This window comes from Anolis carolinensis, chromosome 4 (assembly GCF_035594765.1).
Source record: "Anolis carolinensis isolate JA03-04 chromosome 4, rAnoCar3.1.pri, whole genome shotgun sequence".
Classification (NCBI taxonomy): domain Eukaryota; kingdom Metazoa; phylum Chordata; class Lepidosauria; order Squamata; family Dactyloidae; genus Anolis; species Anolis carolinensis.
Window position 1 is genome coordinate 129,850,117 of NC_085844.1, and position 23,850 is coordinate 129,873,966.

Genomic DNA, 23,850 nt, shown 5'->3' on the forward strand with positions numbered 1-23,850 from the left:
AGTGAGAAACAAAGAGTTGGACGTCCTGTGACAGCAACCACTGAGTTTCACAAGCAAAAGGTTGACAGATTGATTCGGGATGATTGTCGTATCACTCAGAGAGAAATTTCAAGCATGATGGCATTTCACAAGAACATGTGGGTGTCATTATTGCTTTGCTTGGCTATCGGAAGATCTGTGCACAATAGGTACTGTGAGACGCTGGTTGCAAAAACAGAGTGTTGACATCTTCTGTGACGGCTTCAGAAAACTTGTTCATCGTTGGCAGAAATGTATCCAATTGTCTGGTGATTATGTGGAAAAATGAACAGTGATAGTTAAATAGCACATTCTAAGGATTATTTCTGCGTTTGATTTATTAAAATATTCCCATCCAAACCCACGTAATGAAGGAGGAGACATTACTTTTCATTCAACCCTCTTACACAAGCAGTAAGATGTAATTTTAAAAAAAGATTCTTATTTACATATCAACTGATGAGAACAGTTCAATGTGGCTTTACAGAGAATGAAAGGAAAGCTGTACATTGATATTTAAGCTTCATTTGCAAAATAAATATTGATTTTCGAATGAATACCATTATTACAAAAGAATATTAAATAGCCTGAAGTGTATACAGGCAGTCCCCAAGTTACAAACAAGATAGATTCTGTAGGTTTGTTCTTAAGCTGAATTTGTTTGCAAGTCAGAGAAGGTATATTTTGTAAGTGTAACTCCAGCCAAAAATATATTTGAGTTTTGGATAGCATAGGGGTTAACCCCATAGGGGTTTTGTATGGCACCATCATGTGCTGCTCTGTAAGCCACCCCTAGTCCCTTTTGGGAAATGGTGGCAGGATATTATTATTATTATTATTATTATTATTATTATTATTATTATTATTATTAACGCCCCTGTGGTGTTTGCTTTGCTGTCTGTGCCCCTGTTCAGAACATTTCACGTCCACTTTCTGTCCCTATGGCAATTGGATTTTGAAGAGATGTGGCCTGTGGAAACAAGGATTGGTGATAAAGCTTCAGTGGAGACTCCTTTTCCCCATGATAACTCTTTCAGGAGTGCCTTGGAATAGATTTCTCTCACTTCTGGTTGTCTCACTCCCATTCTTAATTATGAGTCATTTGTAAATCAGATGTTTGTAACTCAGGGACTGCCACATTTTACTTGTGAAACAACTCAAATATATTCCTAATGTTCTGGAGTAAAAACAAAATCTGTCATAAAATATGGAACAACTGAAACCTGGATGTTCTGACAAGGCCAATATTATGTTTTCATCTTAATTAGTTTATTATGTTGTACATAAAATATTTCACAGATAATGAAATATTTCAGGGACTAATTTAGACGTGCATAAAACTTTTGCTGGAGAGGAATCAGAATACAGTCTATAAAAGGTACTCTATCCTTACTAGGTTTTTAGAGTTGTTTGAAAGTGTCAGCAATCATGAGAATAAGGGTGATTCAAGAAACAAAACGAACTACAGCAAACACGCCACTCCTAAAATAGCAGATTCATGTGATCCAAGATATAATTTCTGTACTACACAGGTGCCTTGATATCTGTTGGGGTTTGTTTCCAGGACCACTGTAAATACCAAAAACTGTGGATGCCCAGGTCCCATTATATACAATGGAGTCACAAAATGCTGTCCCTGATACAAAAATAAACACAAATCTTTGCTGAATATATAATTTCAAACCATAGATACAGAATCTGTAAATACAGAGGGTCAACTGTGTGAGATTTGCAATCCCAGATACAATCATAGAAAATCTGCAGAGAAGGAACATCAAGTGGGAGTGGGATGGGGTGCTATGGCTGCTATGCCATTCTGTATTTATCTAACTTAAGTGGGATAGCAATAATTTCTTATTACGTAAATGGGGGATTCTGGAATTGGATTTCTACAGAGAGTGCTTCTCTTATCATGCCAAAACAGATAAAAAATAGACAATTTACCCCCCATACAGAATCTAATGTTGTCCAAAGCCACCAAACCATCTTAATGTCATCATTAAAAAGGTAGACAAAGGAAGTGCCCTTGTTGTTATTAATAGGTTGGTCTACATACAAGAAACAATCAACCAACATTGTGTTTCGCAGGCCTCCTGTTCACTTATCACTGAGTATAAACAAAAGGAACTACACATTTTAAGGAAATAATTGATTATGGATTATGCAGATCCAAATGCATTTACCTAACAGTACCAAGATACCCAAATGAAGTCCATTGTCTTAGGCATTCACTATTGGAATCTTTGGAATATATGGACTCAGTTCTCAGGCTTTATGACATCAATAATCCAAGCTATGCGAGGGATACCACTGACTCTGGAGGAAAATGTAATCTATCCACACACTCTCAGGAAACACTATTCTTGGGCAGGCACTATGTACACAAAGCAATTCTACACCAATATCACCGGGCTGGATTACGTATCATCATAAATATGATTCCACATTGAACTATGGCACATCAACCAACCAAACTGTCACTATGTACTTGCTTATAACTGCTCCACCTTTTGGGAATAGCATGCCCATTCAGATCAACAGCTCTGTCATGGCAGCTCACATGGCACTACAATACACAAATATATTAAAGCCTGGAAAAATGTGTCAATGCTTTTACGCTAAAACCTTTCTTCTACCCTTGACATGCTGATGATATCGCAGCTCACTGGTATGAGGCATTTGAGAAAGAATAATAAATTTAACAACTTTCTCTTGAGCTTAGATCAGTTTGCACAGTAGGTTTGGTTCACTTTCTTGACACCACTGTGCAACCGTACAATGCGCATAAAGACACTGTGTTATATGAAAACCCATCACTACACATTCTTACACGTACCCAAAACACACCAACAAAATCTTTCATCATGGTCTTACTCAATAAGGAAAATATGACACGCCAACATAGTTACCGAGGAGCAATCTACTAGAAAAATACTCAAAAGATAAAGTGACAGAACATTGCTATACAGTACGAGCCATGTACAGCTTCCCATTCAAATAACTGAAACACATCATTAACAAACTATAGTCCATTTGGGCATGGCTGTTGAGTTTGGCTTGTGTTTTTATGGCAACTTTTCTTCTCTCTGAATTTTTATTTTAACGTACAGTATTGTAGTAAAAAAGTGTCATTCCAGTACTGCATTGGTGCAGTATAATACTATAACATATTTTCTTTTAAAGTAGCAGTGAGAAGATTTAACAAGAATCAGATATATTAGACCACACACTCCTTTAGGTCTTCTGAAAAATAATATGAACCACAAGTATTGAGGGGAATGTTCTCATCCAAACTATCTTACAATAGCTTGTAATAATAATACAGTAGTAGTAGTAGTAGTAGTAATAATAATAATAATAATAATAATAATAATAATAATAATAATACTAGAAGACTGTGAGGGTGGAAATAAAAAGATGCAACTGCTGCCAGCAACTGCCAGAAAATAGTTAGATACAACAAAAATACTGCTAAACCAACAAAATACTGCAATTTCTAGCAACCTCCCAAGACACACAGTGCAGTAGGTATTCATTATCTGATTCAATGCCTGCTCAGCAGTATCTCACTATAATTTATTTCAGAGGTTTTATCATTGACTGTTGAGAGGGTACAAGAGAAGCCATCCAACAACCACACGCAAAACAGGTCTAAATGCGGAAAAACATTTTTGTAAATAATTCACAAATTGGAAGTTCCCCATGGAAGCTTGTACAATATTTATTTCTGTTCTTACAGAGTACACCTAAATCTCATGCTGGCATAATTGAATCATTATTCTATGAAATGTGTTACACGATTTCTCTTTGTTTTGCCAACAGACTACAACTTTTGCAAAGTATAAGTCAGGCTGTGATTGATGATCACTTTTAACACTTCCCAGCAGAAATCAGAGAAAGATCATAGAACTGCAGGCCTCCTTTCTCCAGCTGTTTATTTGCATTTATCTTCCCTTGCTTTAACAGACAGTTGGCTTTGCTCTCCCCTTCTCAATCCAGTGAAGGAGTAACCACTAAAGGAAGGAGAAGATAAATGGAGATAGCAGTGGATAAATGAGAAATGATGACAAGTAGGTGTTATGCTGTAGGGGAGCTACATTCCAAGCCTACTACCAGATAGACTTCAGAATTGTCAAAACCAAGAGTCTAATTGTAAAATTGTGATGCTGAATGTAAACATTTTGATAGACAAAGCACAAGCACTGGTTTAGTGAGTAACAGAAAATCTGTTCCCAATGAGGGCTAAGCATGCTAAAGCACAACATTGTTTTATTATGATCATGATAAATTTTGGGTATTTTTCTAAGAACAGAGGTCACACACATATAATCCTCATTGTAATCTCTAACTAGAAATAAAAATGGAGCAATATTTCTTCCTTGTGTACTCTTTTATTCGTGTGTAAGTAAGGGTAGGCGGTGGTGTTCATTTTATTAAAAGACGGGTGAAAGAAAGGAGTACCAACCCAATCCCATCTGCCTATTCCAAAGGTAAACAGCCCTTGTGGCTTGTCAGCCCAGAACTGGTAATGTGGAATACCAGAAAAAAAATCTGTTGTAGATGCAAAATCTATTTACAAGATACAAGGGAGTTGAATGCAACTGAACCAGAAACATAAGAAACAAGCCGAATGATTGTGCCGCTGTCTAAAGTGAAGTACAATACTTACATCCAAAAACGTAAACAGATGAGAAAAAGAACTGAAATGCTTCAGCCTCCTAAGGCTTTAAAATTAAATTTAAAGGTCAGGCTGTCTTATTGTTGGCCAGTGACAAAAGGAAGGGAGACTGGTCAAGAAGACCCACAAAGTATGACTGAAAAGAGCATGGTTTCCAAGAAAATGAAGTGCAGAGATGGGGAGGAAGAGAATGCTCAATCTGCTCTTGCAAAATCTACTAGTATGTTACGTGTCAGAATGGCATTAATCCACCCAATTCTGGATAGGAAGTGGAGGGAGGAAGTTTTATCTCAATCCAGTCAAAACATAGATTGAACTGACCTTGATTTTCCAGGGAACAAGCAATCTGTCTGATACTTTCTCATTAAATCTTTCTTGTTTTTGTCTTATCAGTGCAATAGTTTTTGCAGTATTTTCCTAGAGGCCCTACAGTACTTTCAGAACTATGTTTTCAGAGCTGTTCCTTCCTTGATTATAGGACACATCTGTTGATCCAAAGTTCTGCCGCAGAGGCTAGTCACCCAGTACACTTATGATTGTCTCTTTCTGTTGTATCCTTAAGAATCAGCACATTTGGGTAACTAGGCTGCAGTGGCAAAAACTCCATGCATCTTGCCTGGAAAGAGAAAATGCCATTTTGTTGTGCGTCTTCAAGTTGTTTCTGACAGGTGACTCTAAGACAAAAGTACGATGAGGGTTTCACAGAAAGGTCTGTTCAGAAAATTTGCAGTCCTCTCAGACTGAAAGAGCATGGCTTTCCCATGAGTCCAAAGTCATAGCCCAATACCCAAACCACTACATCATGCTGACTCTTAAAAAGTCACTAGTATTTAAATATAAAATGTGTAAGTTTCAGCTATAGCTGAGTAAGGTTTGCATGAAAATATCCCATCATTCATTCTAACAGATCTGGCCTAAGGTATTTTGATGCCCAAAGCAGAAATCCCAGATGGCAAGTTACATCCTGTTCATTCAATATAGGTCACTGGGAATCCCTAGGAGCTTGCAGCCTTGAATTAAGTGCTCTGGTAGTAGAATCCTGACATTGCTTTCTTGCCACAACAGTAAGAATAACACTATGTAACACAATTTTTGTTCCTGGATTATAAATGTCATTTCCTAATTGGTTCTATCATAAAAATATGGAAAAAGTTTATTAAACTGCAAAAACTTTGTTTTGGTGGGACATCCTTCAGCACATTTTGCTATAGTTTTTCTATGAATATCTCAAAAGAGTCTCAACTAATTCAATAGTTTGTGGCAGCCACAAAAATGATGTTTCTGGAATATAACAACTACTTTCAAAGTAAGTACAGTAGTCTCACTTATCCAATGTAAACGGGCCGGCAGAACGTTGGATAAGCGAAAATGTTGGATAATAAGGAGAGATTAAGGAAAAGCCTATTAAACATTAAATTAGGTTATGATTTTACAAATTAAGCACCAAAACATCATGTTATACAACAAATTTGACAGAAAAAGTAGATCAATACACAGTAATGCTATGTAGTAATTACTGTATTTATGAATTTAGCACCAAAATATCATGATGTGTTGAAAACATTGACTACAAAAATGCATTGGATAATCCAGAATGTTGGATAAGCGAGTGTTGGATAAGTGAGACTCTACTGTACTGCACAATTAAATATGAATAACACTGTCAAACCAGGGACAGATTTTTTTTCAAATTTTTTTACATAGTGAAATTTGCTGTCTGCAGTGCTCTAAGAGACACAAGTCTACTGTGATTCTACCAGATTCTATAAACTCCATGGTGTGGCTCATTCATCTGAGCATTCTGACACTGGTTTAAGGCAAGACAAGATGCAATGGGAATAGGCATAGTTGTTTGTGTGCCTCCCCTTTCAAATATTTAACAGAGATCAGGGAAGATAATTTGTACATCCAAAAGTATATGCCGGTGAGGAGACCTGAACTCTCCTCTTAGTTCCTGGTATAGCTTCTGAACTCTACAGCAACAAGGGAGGAAAAAGTTCACCTTTTTCATCCACACAAATCATTTCACTTTACATATTAATAGGGCCGACATATACCTATTGTTGTTACTTGTCTTCAAGTTGTTTCCGACTTATGGAGATTCTAAGGCAAGTACATCCTTTTTTGTTCAGAAGGCATTTCCTCTGAGACTGAGAGTGTGACTTGCTCAAGGTCAGTAAGTAGGTTACTATGGCCCTGGTTTCCAGTGTCACAGTCCAATGCTCAAACCACTGCATCACAGTGACACATTTACATATACAGTTGTCCCTTTACAGTTGTCCCTATGGTGTCTGATTCGGCTCCCAGTGGTTTTCAGACAACCTGCTTGGTTGTTGCCTGACTACTAGCAATAATAATAATAAAATGATGATGATGATGATGTATTATTTATATTCCATCCCCTCTCCCCAAGGGGACTTGGGACGGCAGTATGCTAGACTTGACAAGTTCTTCTGCTTGGGCTTTATTGAAATAAATGGGATCCACACAAAAATACTGAGAAATCCTGTCAGCCTTTCTAGGGTCCCATTCTGGTCTCCTGAAGTGCTTCTTCCTCAAGTGAGCAATTCAATAGTCATAATGAGAATTTTCTACAATCTATGCTTCTGAAAAAGCAACTCACTGCCTGCCACATTTTCACTGCCTCACTGTCAGAAAACCTGTGGCCAGGTAAAGTGGACATTTGAAGAGACTTATTTAGAATGTACTTGATTTCTAGAATCTAGGTATCACTGAATCACAGAATACATCAGCTGAATTGATACTTCACAGCTTCAAGCAGCCCTGGACTGCTAGTTTCCTACATCTAGGCAGGAAAAATTAAATGCACAAATATAGGATGGGTGACACCTTGCTTGAAAAAAAGGCATGTTAGCAGTGTGATGCTGCAACCAAAAAAATGCCAAAACAATTCTGGGCTGCTGTCCTGTTTTGTCTTTCAAGAACAGCCTTAAAGTACTGTGGCAAGTAAATGAAAACTGCTTTACTTCAGCAAAACATAAAGTACAGCACACTCAGTGGAATAATGCAAAAGGAAGCAAGGAAGTCTTAGGGTAAACACAGTTCTTAGTCTCTGTTAAATTCCCAAATCAAATAACAGTCTTACTTCAGACAAAGAAACAGTAATAAATCCTTAGGAGCAATTTCCCAGATGCAGACTTGAAGCAGGCACAAGGGGAGCGAAGAGTCAATTGTTACCAGCAAGAGCTGGCTGCACCTGCTCCTGCTTTATAGCCCTGAGTCCCCTCACAGCTGCTTGGGCAGTTCCTAATTACTCAGCTGCATTTCTGGCAGCTATTCTAGCTGAGTGACGTGTCTGTTTCCTTTTGCCTCTCCTGAAATGTGCGTACTTGCAAAATCTCCTCAGATTCCAACTCACCCTCAGATTCATGAACACTTTCCTGCTCCCCTTCCTCTTCTGAAGAATAAGCGTATAGTGTGCAGATTAAGGGAAACAGAAGTGCCACTCGATTCTGCTTTGTTCAGACCTCATCTGGGATAACGTTTGTATTTCTGGGCATCACAATTCAAGACAGATAGTGACAAGCTGGAATGTGTCCAGAGAAGGGAGATCAAGAAGATCAAAGGTCTGGAAACCAAGCCCTATTATGTGGAATGGTTTAGGGAGTTATGTGTGTTCAGCTTGGACAAGAGAAAACTGAGAGGTGACATGAAGGCTATCTTTAAATATCTGAAGGAATGTCATGTAGAAGATGAAGCAAGTTTGTTTTCTGCTGCTTCAGAATTTAGAACACAAACCAATGGATTCAAATTACAAGAAAAGGAATTTCACCTAAATATTAAGAAGGTAGTGGATTTTCTATCTTTGAAGAGGTAGTGGATTCTCTATCTATCTCATTAAACCGGCAGTTGTGTTTTACTGCATGCTGAGTTGGACCCTTATGTCTATGTTTTTTAAAAATCACAAAACCCTGTTATCGAGTAGGGCATCCCATTTTCAAGCACAGTCAGCCACATGTTCCCGGAATTCAAGCAGCAAGGTGGTAGGGTAGCAACCATCACTCACAATTAGGCATCAGAAATTGTTTTTTTTTTCTTTTCCGAAGTTGACTGCCCCAGAATCTGAAATTTTGTTCAGGGGATCAGCTCAGCATCTGGTATTTCACGTAGAACACCAACAGGACAAAATGCACAAAGTAATCCAAATCTGCAGCATGTACATTTAACCTGTACAATGTGTACAATCAGAACACTACACAATTTAAAAATTATTTTACATAGGTTAGTCTGGATTGGTTAATCATGTGGCACTGAGGCCTATCTAAAATCACTGGTCATTTAATTTCAGTAACTCTTTTGGCTTCTGAAATGTCAGCAAGTATTTTCCACACATTATCAAGCCTATATACATAGCAATAAGGAATAAAATCATGTTCTAATAAAAATGAAAGAAGCAAAATTCTTTGCCACATTCTACATATCTACAGTCTGTGACATACACTTAGCTGTGGGCATAAAGTACTGTAGATACTTCAGTATTTCCCTGCTCTGTATGTTTCTTCCCAGCTCAGTTCCACACTCAAGTTATGTTTCAAGTTCTTTCTTATGTAAAGAACTTGCTTCTCTCTCCCCCCCCACCCCCCCAAGGTCCCCTATAGACAAATCTACTTGTACATCAGATCCTACAACATTTACAAGAAAAACACTTGTTTTTCACAGTCTTTGCCAGTCCAAAGCACAGCACCTTGAATGTAGCTAGGTGATCGATGTGGTCAGATCCCAATTTCTTTGTGTCCATTGGTGAGATTGAAATTCCAGCTCTGGTGTCAAAGGAAATGGTGAGTCCAAGAATAGTTCCAAGTGTACATTTTGGAAGGTGGGAAAAGAAAGGAAGAAAGGTGACATAGGTTTGGAGCTTGAAAGGAAAGCATCGCTATGAAGTAGGTGCTTCTTGGAGTAGGCAATGGATTTCTTGGAAGGAGGGACGATCTTTGGTATCTCGTCTCCAGCAGGTGAGCATTAGCTTGTATATATAATCAGGACACAATGCAGGCTGTGGAAGATAGGTCTTATACCCAGAAAAAGAAAAGAGGATATGTTGAAGACAAAGCAATCAATTCCTTCCTAAAATACATCAAAAGACAGTAGCCACAATGATAATGTCGATTTAATTTCTGGCATATAATGTGATATACCTGAAGACAAGCTACTTGTTTATTGTAGTTTACCTCATTTGTATTCTCCTTTCCTCCAAAGGCTTGCAATAGTGGGTTTGCTCATCTTTGCAACAACTCTGCGAGGTAAGGTTTGGCTGAGAGTAAGTGTGTGATATTATCTGAAGGATAGTATCACACAGTTACTCTCAGCCAAACCTTACCTCACAGAGTTGTTGCAAAGATTATCTGAAGGATAATATCTAGCAAGGTGGCAACTCCAAGGCACAAGAACCACCAGCTGCATGACGGGCATCAGCTTCTCAGCCTTTTGGCTAAGATCATGTGTAGTATATGTCTTTAAAAGGTTCACAATGGATTTGTGAAATATATTATTATAATTTTTGAAAGATATATATATATATATATATATATATATATATATATATATATATTGGGGCCCCGGTGGCGAAGTGCGTTAAAGCACTGAGCTGGAGACCGAAAGGTCCCAGGTTCAAACCCCGGGAGCAATGTGAGCAGCCGCTGTTAGCTCCAGCTCCTGCCAACCTAGCAGTTCGAAAACATGCCAATGTGAGTAGATCAATAGGTACCGCTCCGGCAGGAAGGTAACGGCGTTCCATGCTGTCATGCCGTCCACATGACCTTGGAGGTGTCTACGGACAATGCCGGCTCTTTGGCTTAGAAATGGAGATGAGCACCAACCCCCAGAGTCAGACATGACTGGACTTAACGTCAGGGGAAACCTTTACCTTTATATATATATATATATATATATATATATATATATATATATATATATTAATTGCAACATATATATTTATGGATGTCAAGTGTCCACAACATTGCTATTTACTTCCCCTTCCAGTATTTCAGGCCCAGATCAACAATGGGAAAGAGAAATTTAAAGAAGTTCTTCACCATAATTTGGGTTTATTGGGGAACATGTAAGCAGCACTATCAGCCAATTTTACTTGTAGTTGGGAATTTCAAAGGCAGTGAAGCAGAAAACCCTTAAAATTGTCACTCAGGACTTTTTATCACTCAGTGCCTTTTCTTCCCAAGCATTAACAGATGGATCTACACTGCCCTATATCCCAGGATCTGATCCTAGGCTCCTTCTACACTGCCATATAATCCACATTATCAAATCAGATAATCTACATTATCTTCTTTGAACTGGATTATATGAGTCTACACTGCCATGTAATCCAATTCAAAGCAGATAATCCGGATTGTATATGGCAGTGTAGAAGGGGCCCCAGATTATTTTCTTATCCCAGATTATCTGGCAGTGTAGACTCATATAATCCAGCTCAAAGCAAATAATCTGGGATCAGGTCCTGTGATATAAGTGCAGAACCAGCCAAAGATAACCTTGATAATTTGGTTCATTGAAGTGTGAGTTAGCAAATATTAGCTGAAACAAAGATGTTGTCTATGCCAGCAAAACAAAATCGGTTTCAAACTCACATTTTCCTGGTCCATAGTGTTTGATGTTAAAGGGCAGCCCTATGATGATCACACATACTATAATTCACATTATTTCCAACCACACAGCTGTGACCAGATTTCCCCACGCCTGTAAATTTATGAATGTATATATGTCTACATTTTATATGTATATATATCAACTGGCCAGCTTATTAAGCAGAGTAGAATAGCTGATATTGAAATGGTGATAGATAGAAATGTACTAGCACTGATGTGCCATTATCTGAATGCACGTTTTAAAAATAGAGGTGTATGCATGCTGGCAAAATGCAAACAAGTATTGTTTTCTGGTGAGAAAGATCAAGTGGCCACCCATTTACCTGGGACACCACCCACCTATCCAAAACCATATCCCATAGCTCAAAACCAAAGCCAACTTGGACTCTGGTCACAAAAAAAACAACAATTCAGCATTTAAATGCACAGTAATGCAGTGAAGTCAAGTGCTACTGAGTTCAATGAGATATATTCTGAGGCAAACACTACACCACTCCAGCCGAAAGAATATGTAGGTGCTTCAAACATAAGTGCCCTAAGAAAGTGGGTCTTGGGATCACCGATGTTCTTGGATAGTTTCCAGAATCCCTGATCACTGGCATTATTGGATACAGAATTTGAGAGCCATTGTCCAACAACATCTAGGCAGATCAGATACCTTTCCAATTCAATAGGATTAAATAAAGACATGGTTATGGTTTCCATTTACGTGACTCCATACCTGCCGCCCTTGATCCCGAAAGAACTCCCCGGTGTTCTCAATTACTTGCTCATCTGAAAACTGAGAATACGGCTGCTCACGACAAAAAGTGAAGGTCTCCCAAAGTGTCACACCAAATGCCCAGACATCACTGGCTGTGGTGAATTTTCCCTGAATGGGAAAAATGGTAGGGAAAGAGGGAGCATAAATATTCAAAGATGTGCAGTATCCCAAAGTTTTAACAGATCTCCAAGAGGCCACAGGAGAAACATCACACAGATCTATCAAGGCTGTGGGAGAATACAGTACACCTTTACTATTAATTCTTTTGAGCCATTTCAAAGAAAAGTCCATCTGGAATTGGGATGCACCTGCTGTTTAGAATTCAGGTTTTTATTTTACCTATCTAGTGCTCCCTTTCTGTAGCTATCAAGAAGGATAGTATCAGAAAGCATCATTGGCAAGCTTCTTTCCTTTCTTAATTCAATCAGAAAAGTAAAAGCATGGCAGAAAATAAATCTACTTTGTATTCATACACAGAGAAAATAAAATTAGATGGAACAAAACAATCAGATTTTTTAAAAAATATATTGTTAGTATGTGTGTGTGAAGAAGTGTATAATTATATTTTGTTTATAGATGATATGTGTATTTGATTTTGTTTATACAGCCAGGTTTGGCTATGTTTAAAATGGTGAGTATTTAAGTTGACAATATGTATGGGGGAAGGTAGCCATCTTAGAGTGCTAGAGCAGGTTACCATAGCAACAGGGGCGGAGCCAACCGCCGCCTGGAAAGGAAAAGGGGGAATATTTTAAAATCCGTCAGTCTGTGATTTCCATTCACAGTGAAGGAACTGATTCTCAGGTAGAGAATCAGGGTGACTCAGAAGAATTTGAGTCAGGCCTAAAATAAAAGGATTTATTTTAGGAGTCTGTGATTTCCTAGTCACAGGGAAGGATCTGATTCTTGTGTGGAGAATCAGGCTGGCTTAAATAGAGAGATTTGAGTCAGATTTAGGTTAGACCAGACTAGGCAAGTTAGGTGATTTGTCTAGGGTCTTTTATAGAGCCTGTGGATTAGGGAGAATTAATCCCAGGGGATCCAGTAGGATCAGGGTTTAGTGTAACTTAAAGAAAGAAGTATTTTGAAAGTTTAACCACCTCATAACCGTTTGTAACCATTAAGCGAAGTGCCTTTACCAAGTTATCTGAAACCATCAAGCTCTGTACCTGCAATAAACTTGTTTTGATTTTATTCTAATTAAGCCTCTGTCATACTCTTAAGTTAAGTAACATCAACACCTGAAGTGGAACAAATAGAGAAAGCTTATAAGAACCAGTACCATCTGCCTGACGTCTCCATTGGTGGCAGCGAAGAAGATAATCAAACAAATCATTAATTAACATCATCTCTCACAAAACATCTTTATTAAGTGGTGGTATCTGTGTGTGTGTGTGTGAGATTAAAAAGGGTTCCATCTCTGACACACATTCCTGTCAGACACCTCACCCTCACCTCTGTACATATTGGTGGCAAAGCTGAGGGATTCTAAAAGGGATTCTATTCCCTGTCACCCTCAGCATCTCTACATTAATTGGGGGCAGCGGTGAGATTTGAAGGGGATTCCATCTCCTGCCACATCAGTTCCCCACATTTGGTGGCAGCGGTGGGATTCAAAGGAGATTCCATCCTCTGCCACATCAAGTCTCCACATAAATTGGTGGCAAGCGGTGGGATTCAAAAGGATTCCATTCCCTGTCACCCTCAGCATCTCCATAGTGTGCCTGAGATATTCTTCCAATCCTCACTCTCCTCCTTACTTTTCCAGTGGTGTGATTTTTATTACTTTCTGGAACCAAAGTGGAGAATTACAATATAGAACTACTGAAGTACCAAGGAATAAAAAGCTACTGTCAGTCCCAGTGATTTTTTTCTTTTGAATAAGACCAACCCAAGGATACTGTGTTTTATATAATTTAATAGCTTTGTTTAATGCTTTTATAGTTTTTTGCTATGTATTTTTAATATTTCTATATTTAATTCTATTTTAATGTTTATATGCATTAGGTTTTGATTCCCACATTGTTTTTGTTTTTAGTGTTAGCCGCTTTAAGTCTCCTTGATAGAGGAAAAGTGGGATATATATGATTTCCTGGTGCCTTTTGGGCTGTGTGGAAAGGCCCTGAGTTGCTTTAACTCAACATACTAAAATGGCTATTTGAAAATTCTTTCTTTGGTTCTCCAGTTATGCTGATCTGAACCTAATAGCCACATAAGTTACCTGTCCTCTCTGAATTTTATTCATCAAGGCTAACAGGGCTTAGCTTGGGAAGAATGGAGTAGGCTGCAGTAGGGCAAATACAGTACAAAATAGGTAAAGAGGCAGGTACAGGAATATCTGGCTAATCTAAATGAATTCAAGTTTTCAGGGTTGGATGAACTAGAAGGAGTGATTTCAGAACCACTAGCAATAATATTTGAGAATTCCTGGAGAAAAGGAGGTGTTCCACTAGACTTCCCATCTTAAAAAAAAGGGGGGTGGATTCAAACAATTGCTGCACAGTCAGCCTGACATCAATACAATTCTAAAGCAGCTCATGAAACAGACAATCTGTAAGCCCTTAGGAAGGACTCCTATATTCAGAAAAGGTCAGTGTGATTTTCTCAAAAACAAGTCTTATCTTTTTTGATAAAGTTACAAGTGTGATGACGGGGATTATGTGGACATAAATCATATCTCGATTTCAGAAGCTAGCCATAACAATTTCAAGCTGCTACACAAAATTCTAGGATAGAATCATAGATCTAAAATGAACCACAAGTACAGTACTATCAAGTCCAACCTCCAACTGTAAAGGAATAGGCAACCAAGGAAGCTTCCAGACAGTGCCAAATGCAGTATTAATATGCCAGATAAACCAACCCAAGACCTCAGAGCAGGTTCCCACACAGATCTGCTGGTCCCGGGCTTTCTCTCCCTCCTCCCCCCCCCCCCCCCAAGTCCTTCTGTGTCTTAGGATAAAATGGAGGGTGGCGGGGGACATCTGCCGGAAATTGTTTTTTCAAATCACCCAATTATGCGCTGATGCTTATATGTATACATGTGAGTATCCAAATACAAATATGGAGATTCCTATGTGCATACTGGCGAGATTTTTTTAAAATGCTGCTGGATTTCCCTCTTTCCCAAATTGTTTATTCATTATCTATTTCATATTAGAAAGTTTAAAATAAACACTTTCAGAGACCTCTAATGGCTCCCCACTTCTCCTCTCTTGAAATTAGCTGTTTCGGGCTTTTTAAAACCAGCATGGGTGGGAAGAAATCTCCACAGGGGGTAAATAGGGAAATCCCAGAGCCACAGGGTCATGGGAAAATCTGCTTTTTTGCCCGGAACCAGGATAAAAGAGGACCCTTTTGAATTGGGGTTTCCTTCCGTTGCTGCGATTGAGCACACATTTAGCACAAACATCATCTGGCCACCCTCCTTTTTAACCTGTTCTCTCTTGAATTATAGGTACTGTGTGGAACCGCCCCAAGAAACTAGAGTCGATGTGGTTGATTTAATGCAATTTTCTGAATTAGCACCCCAGATAAACCCAGGAACACGCTTATAAACCAAGACACTTTCTGTACAGGAAAAATGCTTTCTGAATAGGAGAAAATGTTTCAATTTGTAGGAAGCAGTAACAAAAAATTCACCTAAAGTGGCTTTTTCATGAATACCGGAAATGTTCACCAAAAGTCCTTTGTTCCTCTTTCAGCTAAACCACAGTCAACAAGCCAAGCCTGTTCTGTTATGTATGTGGCCAAAGTATAGTTAGTCTGAATTAAAACACATCCAAGCTCAAGCACAAATGCAGAAGCATACCTTGGCCTCCCACAACCCCAATAGGAAGTGCAAGATGCTTACCAAGAGGATGCTCTCCCATGACATCCAACGAATAGGGAGTACTGCGCGCCCTTGGATCCTGTAATAATCTCCACTGTAGAGGTTCCGGCTCATACCAAAGTCAGCTATCTTGATGGTATAATTCTTCCCCACCAGACAGTTGCGTGTAGCCAGGTCTCGATGAACAAAATTCAGTGAGGACAAGTACTTCATGCCAGAAGCGATTTGTGTGGCTATTAGCTTCAGATCAGCATAGCTGGAGAACCAGAGAATGAATTTTCAAATAGCCATTGTATTCTGTTGCAACAAAACAACTCAGGGCCCTTCCACAACTCGCCTCTTCCACTGGAGGATAACCATATACCTATCCATGCCTGAGCTTTGGGAGCATGGCATGGTGGTGGGAAGGCAGGCCCCATACTTGCCAAGGTCTGGAAGATCCGGACCTTTTGCAGGTATTTTTAAAATCCGGAATAAACCTCGGCAAACAGGTTTATTCCAGCTCTAAATGCATTGGTCTGTTGTGTCATTTGGACACCCCAGGCTAATGCGACTTCTATGACACATTATGAGGCAGTGTAGAAGGTGCCTAAGAGTCATGTTAAACAAATTCAAGATTTGTTGCAGAATGTGCTTTAATAGATTCATCCACGTCCTCGGGTGCATGGAGACTGAGACAAAGAAGGTATTGAGTAGTTCTGCTTTTTCTCAGTTCTGTCAGCTTTCTGCCATCACCTGTACGCAGTAGCTGTACCATTTCCTTGTTCTTCCTTTTGCTTTGGATATAACCAAAAAGCCCCTTTTATTGTTTTTAATAATATGGATATAAGGAGAATATGCACTCTATGTATTCCTGAACTTCAGGAAGGACTTTGACAAGGTCTCACATGACATTCTTGCAAAGCTAGTAAAATGTGAACTAGACCATACTACTGTTAAATGGATTGGGAATTGGTTGACTAGCTGGACCAAAAGGGTGCTCACCAATGGCTCTTCTTTATCCTGGAGTGAAGTGACCTGGGCCCAGTGCTATTCAACATCTTTAGCAATGATTTGGATGATGGGAAAAGGGCATACTTATCAGATTTGCAGATGACACCAAGTTGGGAGGGACAGTTAATCCAAAATGGCTGTAACAGATTAGAGAACTGGGCCAAAACTCTAATTTCAATATGGTATTACACATAGGCAGAAAAAATGAAATGCAGAGATATAGAGTGAGTGACACCTCACTTGAAAATAGCACATGTGAAAGAGATGAACATGGGTCAATGGTGTGATGCGGTAAGTATGGAGAATACAGAGGCAGAAGGTACTCTCTATCTAGGATTTGGAACAATATAACCAGGGAAGCCATTTTGAGCCCTTTCACACAGCATATCCTTTTGTGGCTATAATGTGGAAGAGTTGCTTCACACAGAAGGCAGTATATAGACCAGTGGTTCTCAGCCCGGGGTCCCCAGATGTTTTTGGCCTTCAACTCCCAGAAATCCTAAAAGCTGGTAAACTGGCTGGGATTTCTGGAAGTTGTAGGCCAAAAACATCTGGGAAACCCAGGTTGAGAACCACTGATTTAGACCATTGCAGAACTCTTGTTGGTTACCTGACAGCAGAGGCAGAGCTCACTATCAAGCTTTGGAGCTCCTGGCGAGATAGAAATTGGTTGAGGTCACCATTTTCCATGTACTCTGTAATCATGCAGAGTGGGTCATCAGTGATACATACAGCCAGCAGCCGGATAATGTTGGGATCCTTCAATCTGGACATGATCTTAATCTCTTTAAGAAAGTCATTCCTTCCAAATAGAACACAAAACAAATCATATAGAGGAGGAAGCATTAGTGGTGCTACATTATATTTTAACTAGCGGTTTTAGATCATTGAGTGCCTGCCTGATTCAAATCACTTGTCTGATATGAACACAGTGCCTGATCAAACTACATTGGGCATGTCATTCCCATACTTCTTACTGTGCGATTATTAACTGACCAGAGCTTTTTAAGTATTGTGACATCTTTAGTTTGTGGAAAAATACTTTTGATTTTACTTTTCCCACTGACAGTGATGTGGAACAAGTTTTCTAGGAGGACAGTGAAGATAAAGCTTATGCCTCCTCTCAGCAAACCAGATCAGGATTTTGCCTGCATCTGTGGCTGGCATCTTCAGAAGGAGAGTGCTTTCTTTAGCCTGCTATGAGCATCCCTAAGAAAACCACAGCTGCTTCCCTCTCATATTCCAGATATCTCATGCACCTGGCATTCTTGTTGGCATCGGCTCGCAGCATTTTCACGGCCAGTAGGACAGGCTGCTTCAAGTCACCATCCAAAATAGAACCATTGTCCATGAACATCTCCATCCCCTCCACTTCACATAGGTGGACCTAGAGGAAATGAAACAAGCAGCAGTCATCGGACAGAAAATTTATTCATCGTACCATGAAGTGAAGAGTTAAAGTACAAAAACCGAACCCAGGATGATTCCCCACCCAGCCTTCTCCTTCCATCACTATTTTTCAGCTCTGTATGAAGAACCACATATCCAATATATGTTGCCAATGTCAAGGTCAGAGATTCCTGTGAAATTCCTTGTACAAGCAGATCTTCTTATCACTCCACTATTGCTGATTTAAACATTAAAAGAAGCCTTAGAGACACAACAACTCCCTCTACTGAATTCCAATGATATTAAGTAGAGAGAGCCAACAAGAAAATCTGGTCACTATCAGACCTGCGATACAAAGACCTCTAGATAAATTTCTTAGGATTTTGTGGGTGTATTCAGCAGTTCTGATTATTGTGGGTGTGCTTAGCATTATAAAGGATGTTTCAAAATGATGGACCCAGTTTCAAAGCCATATATTTCACAGTAACTCAAAAAGTCACAAATGATTTAATGAATTATCGGGTTTTACTATTTTGAACCAGAAACATATCTAAATAATATTTCTACCAAAGGAGAAAATCTAATTAGGCCTTAAATTGCAGGATTGCCATATTACGAAAGATTGAGGCCCCTTCTACACTGCCCTATATCCCAGGATTTGATTGAGGATTGTGTTTTATACTGGATTATATGAGTCTCCACTGTCAGATAATCTGAGATAACAAGATAATCTGGGATTAGTTCCTGGGATGTAGGGGCAGTGTGGAAGGGGCCTGGGGCTTGGGGCTGTTTTTGTTATGGGGAGGTATATAGAAGTAAGCCTTTGAGACTCTATGCCCCACCTTCAGGGAGTAAAAGTTTCATTCATACAGAATTTGTGGGTGCTGAGATATACAGTGTTTCCTCGCTACACAGTTCACTTTTCGCGCCCTCACTGTTAAGCGGGTTTTCAATAAATATTAATGTACACATTTATCGTGGTATTTTCACTGTTTCACAGGTTTTTGCCATGTTCAAAGGGTTTTGGAAGTGGGGAAAGGGAGAAATAAAGGGAGGGGGGAGGGAAGGGTTGGAAATAAAAAAGGGTTATTTAGCTTCCATTCTTCTTCTCTGCCTGTGTACTGTATATTGTAACTGCTAAAATAAAGTACAAATATTAAAATAATGTATAAATACTGAAATAAATATAGTGTCCCTACTTCGCGGATGTGGGGGCCCTCGTGGCACAGTATGTTAAAGCGCTGAGCTGCTGAACTTGCGGACCAAAAGGTCCCAGGTTCAAATCTCGGGAGCGGAATGAGCGCTCGCTGTTAGCTCCAGCTCCTGCCAACCCAGCAGTTTGAAAACATGCAAATGTGAGTAGATCAATAGGTACCGCTCCGGCGGGAAGGTAACGGTGCCTCATGCAGTCATGCCGGCCACATGACCTTGGAGGTGTCCATGGACAACGCCCGCTCTTCGGCTTAGAAATGGAGATGAGCACCAACCCCCAGAGTCGGTCACGACTGGACTTAACGTCAGGGGGAAACCTTTTACCTTAACCTTACTTTGCGGATTATCACTTATTGCAGGTGGTCATGGAACGTAACCCCTGCGATAAGTGAGGGAACACTGTACAGCAATTTCAAATCAGGTCCATCATTTTTAATCACCCTGTAGTTGTTCATAAGCTCTCTTCTGTTAAGAGGTCAGGGATTTAACAAGTGAATTTGTTGACTTGATAGCCGGTACCTTGGATTTAGATTACAAACATACTGTCAGCCAGTACAGTCTTTTTAAAAGAGATGTTATATGGGTCTGGTAATTTTTGCAATAAATCCAGTTTCTGGGTTGTCTTCAAAGACAGCCCCACACACACATACCTAGAAACTATATCGAGCTACAGCAATCTTTTCTGAACCTTTTTTTTGGGGAAGCATGGTGCACAAACACAGGGGGTTCTCACCTCTCCAAACTGGCCTTCTCCCAGCTTCTCCTTGAAAGTCAACAACTTCCTGGGAAACTCAGCCACAGCCACATCTTTGCCAGACAGCAAATCCATAGTGATAGCTGGGACGGAATAGGTGTTGCTGCCTGTCACCCCCTGCAGGTTAACAATATCTGCCTCGGCATAATGGGGGACACCCTCAACTCCACTTGGCAGGGCCGGTTTGGTAATTCCACTGCAGCCTAGGAAGAGAAGTTACAGAACACAAGAAACTCAGCCAAGGGATATCAGAGGAGAAGAGAAACTGCAAAAAGGAATACTATATGAGGCCTTTTAAAACTTTTCTGTTATCATCTGCTTCTTTTCTACTGTTGCTATCTTTATTGATATTTTATGGCTTCCAAATTTTGTAAAAAGTCAAAAGCCCAAAAATTCTGGAAACAAATTCATGGAATAATCCAAGACATTCTTAAAACAAGAATCAACATCAAACTAGAACTTGGATAGAAATTGGCAAATTAGCAATGTTGTTGAAGGATAAGTTATTGGACACATTCTCAGAAGAATGGAAACCATTTATCAATATACTAGCTGTGCCCGGCCACGCATTGCTGTGGCGAAGTATGTGGCCCCTTCTACACAGCTGTATAAAATGCACACTGAAATGGATTATATGTCAAGATAACCCAGTTCAAAGCAGATAATATAATATTACAAATGGGTTATATAGCTGTGTGGAAGGGCCTTGAGTCTACACTGCCATATAATCCAGTGCAAATTAGATAATCTGTGGAAGAGGCCACGGCCTAAGTCTGCCTGTCCCCTGGGCTGAGTTGGTTGCTAGGAGACCAAGTGGGCAGAGATTAGTCCTCTAACTGGCAGCAATTGGATAAAAACAATTATTCCTTTCCCTCTAATTAGGACTTTATTTTTCTTTTCTTTTTGTTGTATCAACCTAGAGGTGTGGATGATGGGTTGTGTTGTCAAATTTCGAGGTTGGGGGGCCTGTAGTTTTGTTGTTTTGTTGGTCGCCGTGATGCCATCACTCATTTATATATATAGATATAGGAGGGAAAGGAAAACGGGATAATCACTTGTAAATGCTAAAACAAACAAGTAAACAATTTGCTAGATATAAAGTGGAAGAAAAATGTTAAATTTAAGGAGAAATTAATAAAAGAGAAGCTGAATATCCATGTTTAAAACTAATTTGTGTATATGTTAGTAGTTTTAGAGTTATAGGTAGAGATGTATGTCTTTTAAGCAATCATTACGTATGTCTGTATTTATGTACTTTTTGTGTGTTTTTATTGTGAAAATGTTTAATTAACTATGTTGAAAAAATGTTTAAAAGGTTTTGGGTAGTCCTGTATCTGATATATAAATAACAATGCTAATAACAAGAATAGATTTTGGCTTCATAAATTCAGCAAATATTGTTCACAAACTTTCAAATATATGTACAGTACAGTAGAGTCTCACTTATCCAAGCCTCGCTTATCCAAGCCTCTGGATAATCCAAGCCATTTTTGTAGTCAATGTTTTCAATATATCGTGATATTTTGGTGCTAAATTCGTAAATACAGTAATTACTACATAGCATTACTGCGTACTGAACTGCTTTTTCTGTCAAATTTGTTGTATAACATGAAGTTTTGGTGCTTAATTTGTAAAATCATAACCTAATTTGATGTTTAATAGGCTTTTTCTTAATCTCTCCTTATTATCCAAGATATTCGCTTATCCAAGCTTCTGCCGGCCCGTATTTGTAACAAAAAGCCTTTTAAAAACAAAACAAACACCAAAACCTGGAAGAACTTTCTGACCATAAGGGCTGTTCAACAGTGAAACTCACTGCCTTGGAATGTGGTAGAAGCTCCCTGTTTGGAGGCTTTCAAACAGAGGCTAGATGGCCATCTGTCACAAGTGCCTTGTGTTTTTTTTTCCCATGGCAGAAGAGGGTTGGACTGAATGGCCCCTGTCGTCTCATCTATGATTCTATGAAACCTGATTTTTGGAGATAAATTCTATGCAAAATGTCCTCTTTCCCCCCCTTCTAAGAACATCTGTTTCTGTTAGTGCTCAATATATTGGATGATCTCAAATAAGCAATCTTTCGATCCCCATTTTGGGCAGACACAAATGTAATGTGGTCCACGGATTATACATAGTCCCCAAACCACTCTAGTGTTCTTGGAGGCTTTTGAGAGCAATACTTTTTATCCACATTAGCTGTGGAGGTCTGGGAGCCAGATTAAAATATATTTTTTAAAACTTTCTTAAATTCTGCTCTAATCTGAGATAATAAATGGACTCATAAACAAATGAGACTTCTTTCAGAGATGGTTTACCTTGTTGTCTTCAGAGGTTACTCTCTTAGGTTGGTTATTTCAATTTTTTTACATACACCCAGAGTCTAAGCAAATGAGAAAGCTCCTGCAGATTACAGTATGTAACACAATTTTTGTTCCTGGGTTAGAAATGTCATTTCCTAATTGGCTTTATCATAAAAACATGGGAAAGGTTTATTAAACTGCAAAAACTTTGTTTTTACAGGACATGCCGTAGTAGCGCAGCAGGTTAAGCCACTAGCTGCAGGAAAATCTGTCGACCAGAGGGTCGGCTGTTCAAAGCCGTGTTTCTGGAATATAACAACTACTTTCAAAGTAAGTACCACACAATTAAACAGGAAATAACACTTTCAAACCAGGAACAGATTTTTTTTCCAAATTTATTATATAGTGTTACCTAGTGTCATTCCCAAGATATAAAGCTTCACTTCAGAACTGTGAATTCCATGCCAGATAAGCAAAAGACATGCTGATTTCATTATTGATCACCATTATGCTATTTTGAATACAAACTAGCATAAGAAAGATTTTTCCATCTTTCCCCCTGTGAGCAATATTACTCAGGAAGTGTTAATTGGCCCCGTTCAACATTTGTACCACTTGAGCCAAATTAATAAGTCTAGCTATTGCTATAAATTTCATTTCAATCTTATTCACCATTTGGGTGGATTTAAAAAAAAAACCAGAAAGTGAAATCAGAACATTTTGCAAAGACTATGTTAACCTGTTTCAGTATAAAAAGGGAAGGGAAAAGAAGCTTTGTGGCAACTTTAAGATGAATTTATTTCAGCATAAACTTCCATGGGCTAAAGCCAAGTTCATCATATCAAAGTGATGCAGCAGATGTAGGAATGAAATCAAAGAAGTATCTTCCAGATTTTGGAGAGATCTTCCAAGTTCTGACCTGCCTCTTCCTCCTTCGGGGTGAATTCAGGCAGTTTGCGGATCAACTGAGATGGTTCCTGGTAGTCTGGACCCAGGGGAAATATGCGGTCGTATGTGGAACTGGATTCAGGCTCACTGGAAGAAGTAGAGTGATTGTGGTTGAACATACTTGACTCACTGGGTAGAGAGAGGCTGACGGTCATTTCATCATCCAACATTCGTCGAGAGGCCTGGAAAGGAGGAGAAAACAGGATTTTTCTACCACAAAATAAACAATAGAAATAGAGGCCGGAAGAAACAAGAAACAAATAACAGTTTCCTGCGAAAGAGTTGTTTGGTACTTGTTCTGCCCCCACATCATCTTAACTTGGAAGGTGAACTAGCTGTGCAG

The 23,850-nt window shown here is 39.2% G+C and overlaps 1 protein-coding gene and 1 pseudogene across 1 annotated transcript in view; one reads left to right on the plus strand and one right to left on the minus strand.

Moving 5' to 3' along the window:
* Positions 1-7,659: 7,659 nt before the first annotated feature.
* The window catches only part of ddr2 (discoidin domain receptor tyrosine kinase 2), a 53,869-nt gene continuing 37,678 nt past the window's right edge, over positions 7,660-23,850 (minus strand). Inside the window, exons 11-17 of the mRNA XM_003225460.4 lie at positions 23,479-23,689; positions 20,242-20,465; positions 18,167-18,294; positions 17,518-17,709; positions 15,936-16,170; positions 12,041-12,190; positions 7,660-9,725 (exon numbers count right to left, since the gene is read on the minus strand). Of these exons, the coding sequence (XP_003225508.2) occupies positions 9,591-9,725; positions 12,041-12,190; positions 15,936-16,170; positions 17,518-17,709; positions 18,167-18,294; positions 20,242-20,465; positions 23,479-23,689 (1,275 nt within the window). The 3' untranslated portion in view covers positions 7,660-9,590. The remainder of the gene's footprint in view (positions 9,726-12,040; positions 12,191-15,935; positions 16,171-17,517; positions 17,710-18,166; positions 18,295-20,241; positions 20,466-23,478; positions 23,690-23,850) is intronic.
* Positions 10,126-10,327, plus strand: LOC134299045 (U2 spliceosomal RNA; annotated as a pseudogene).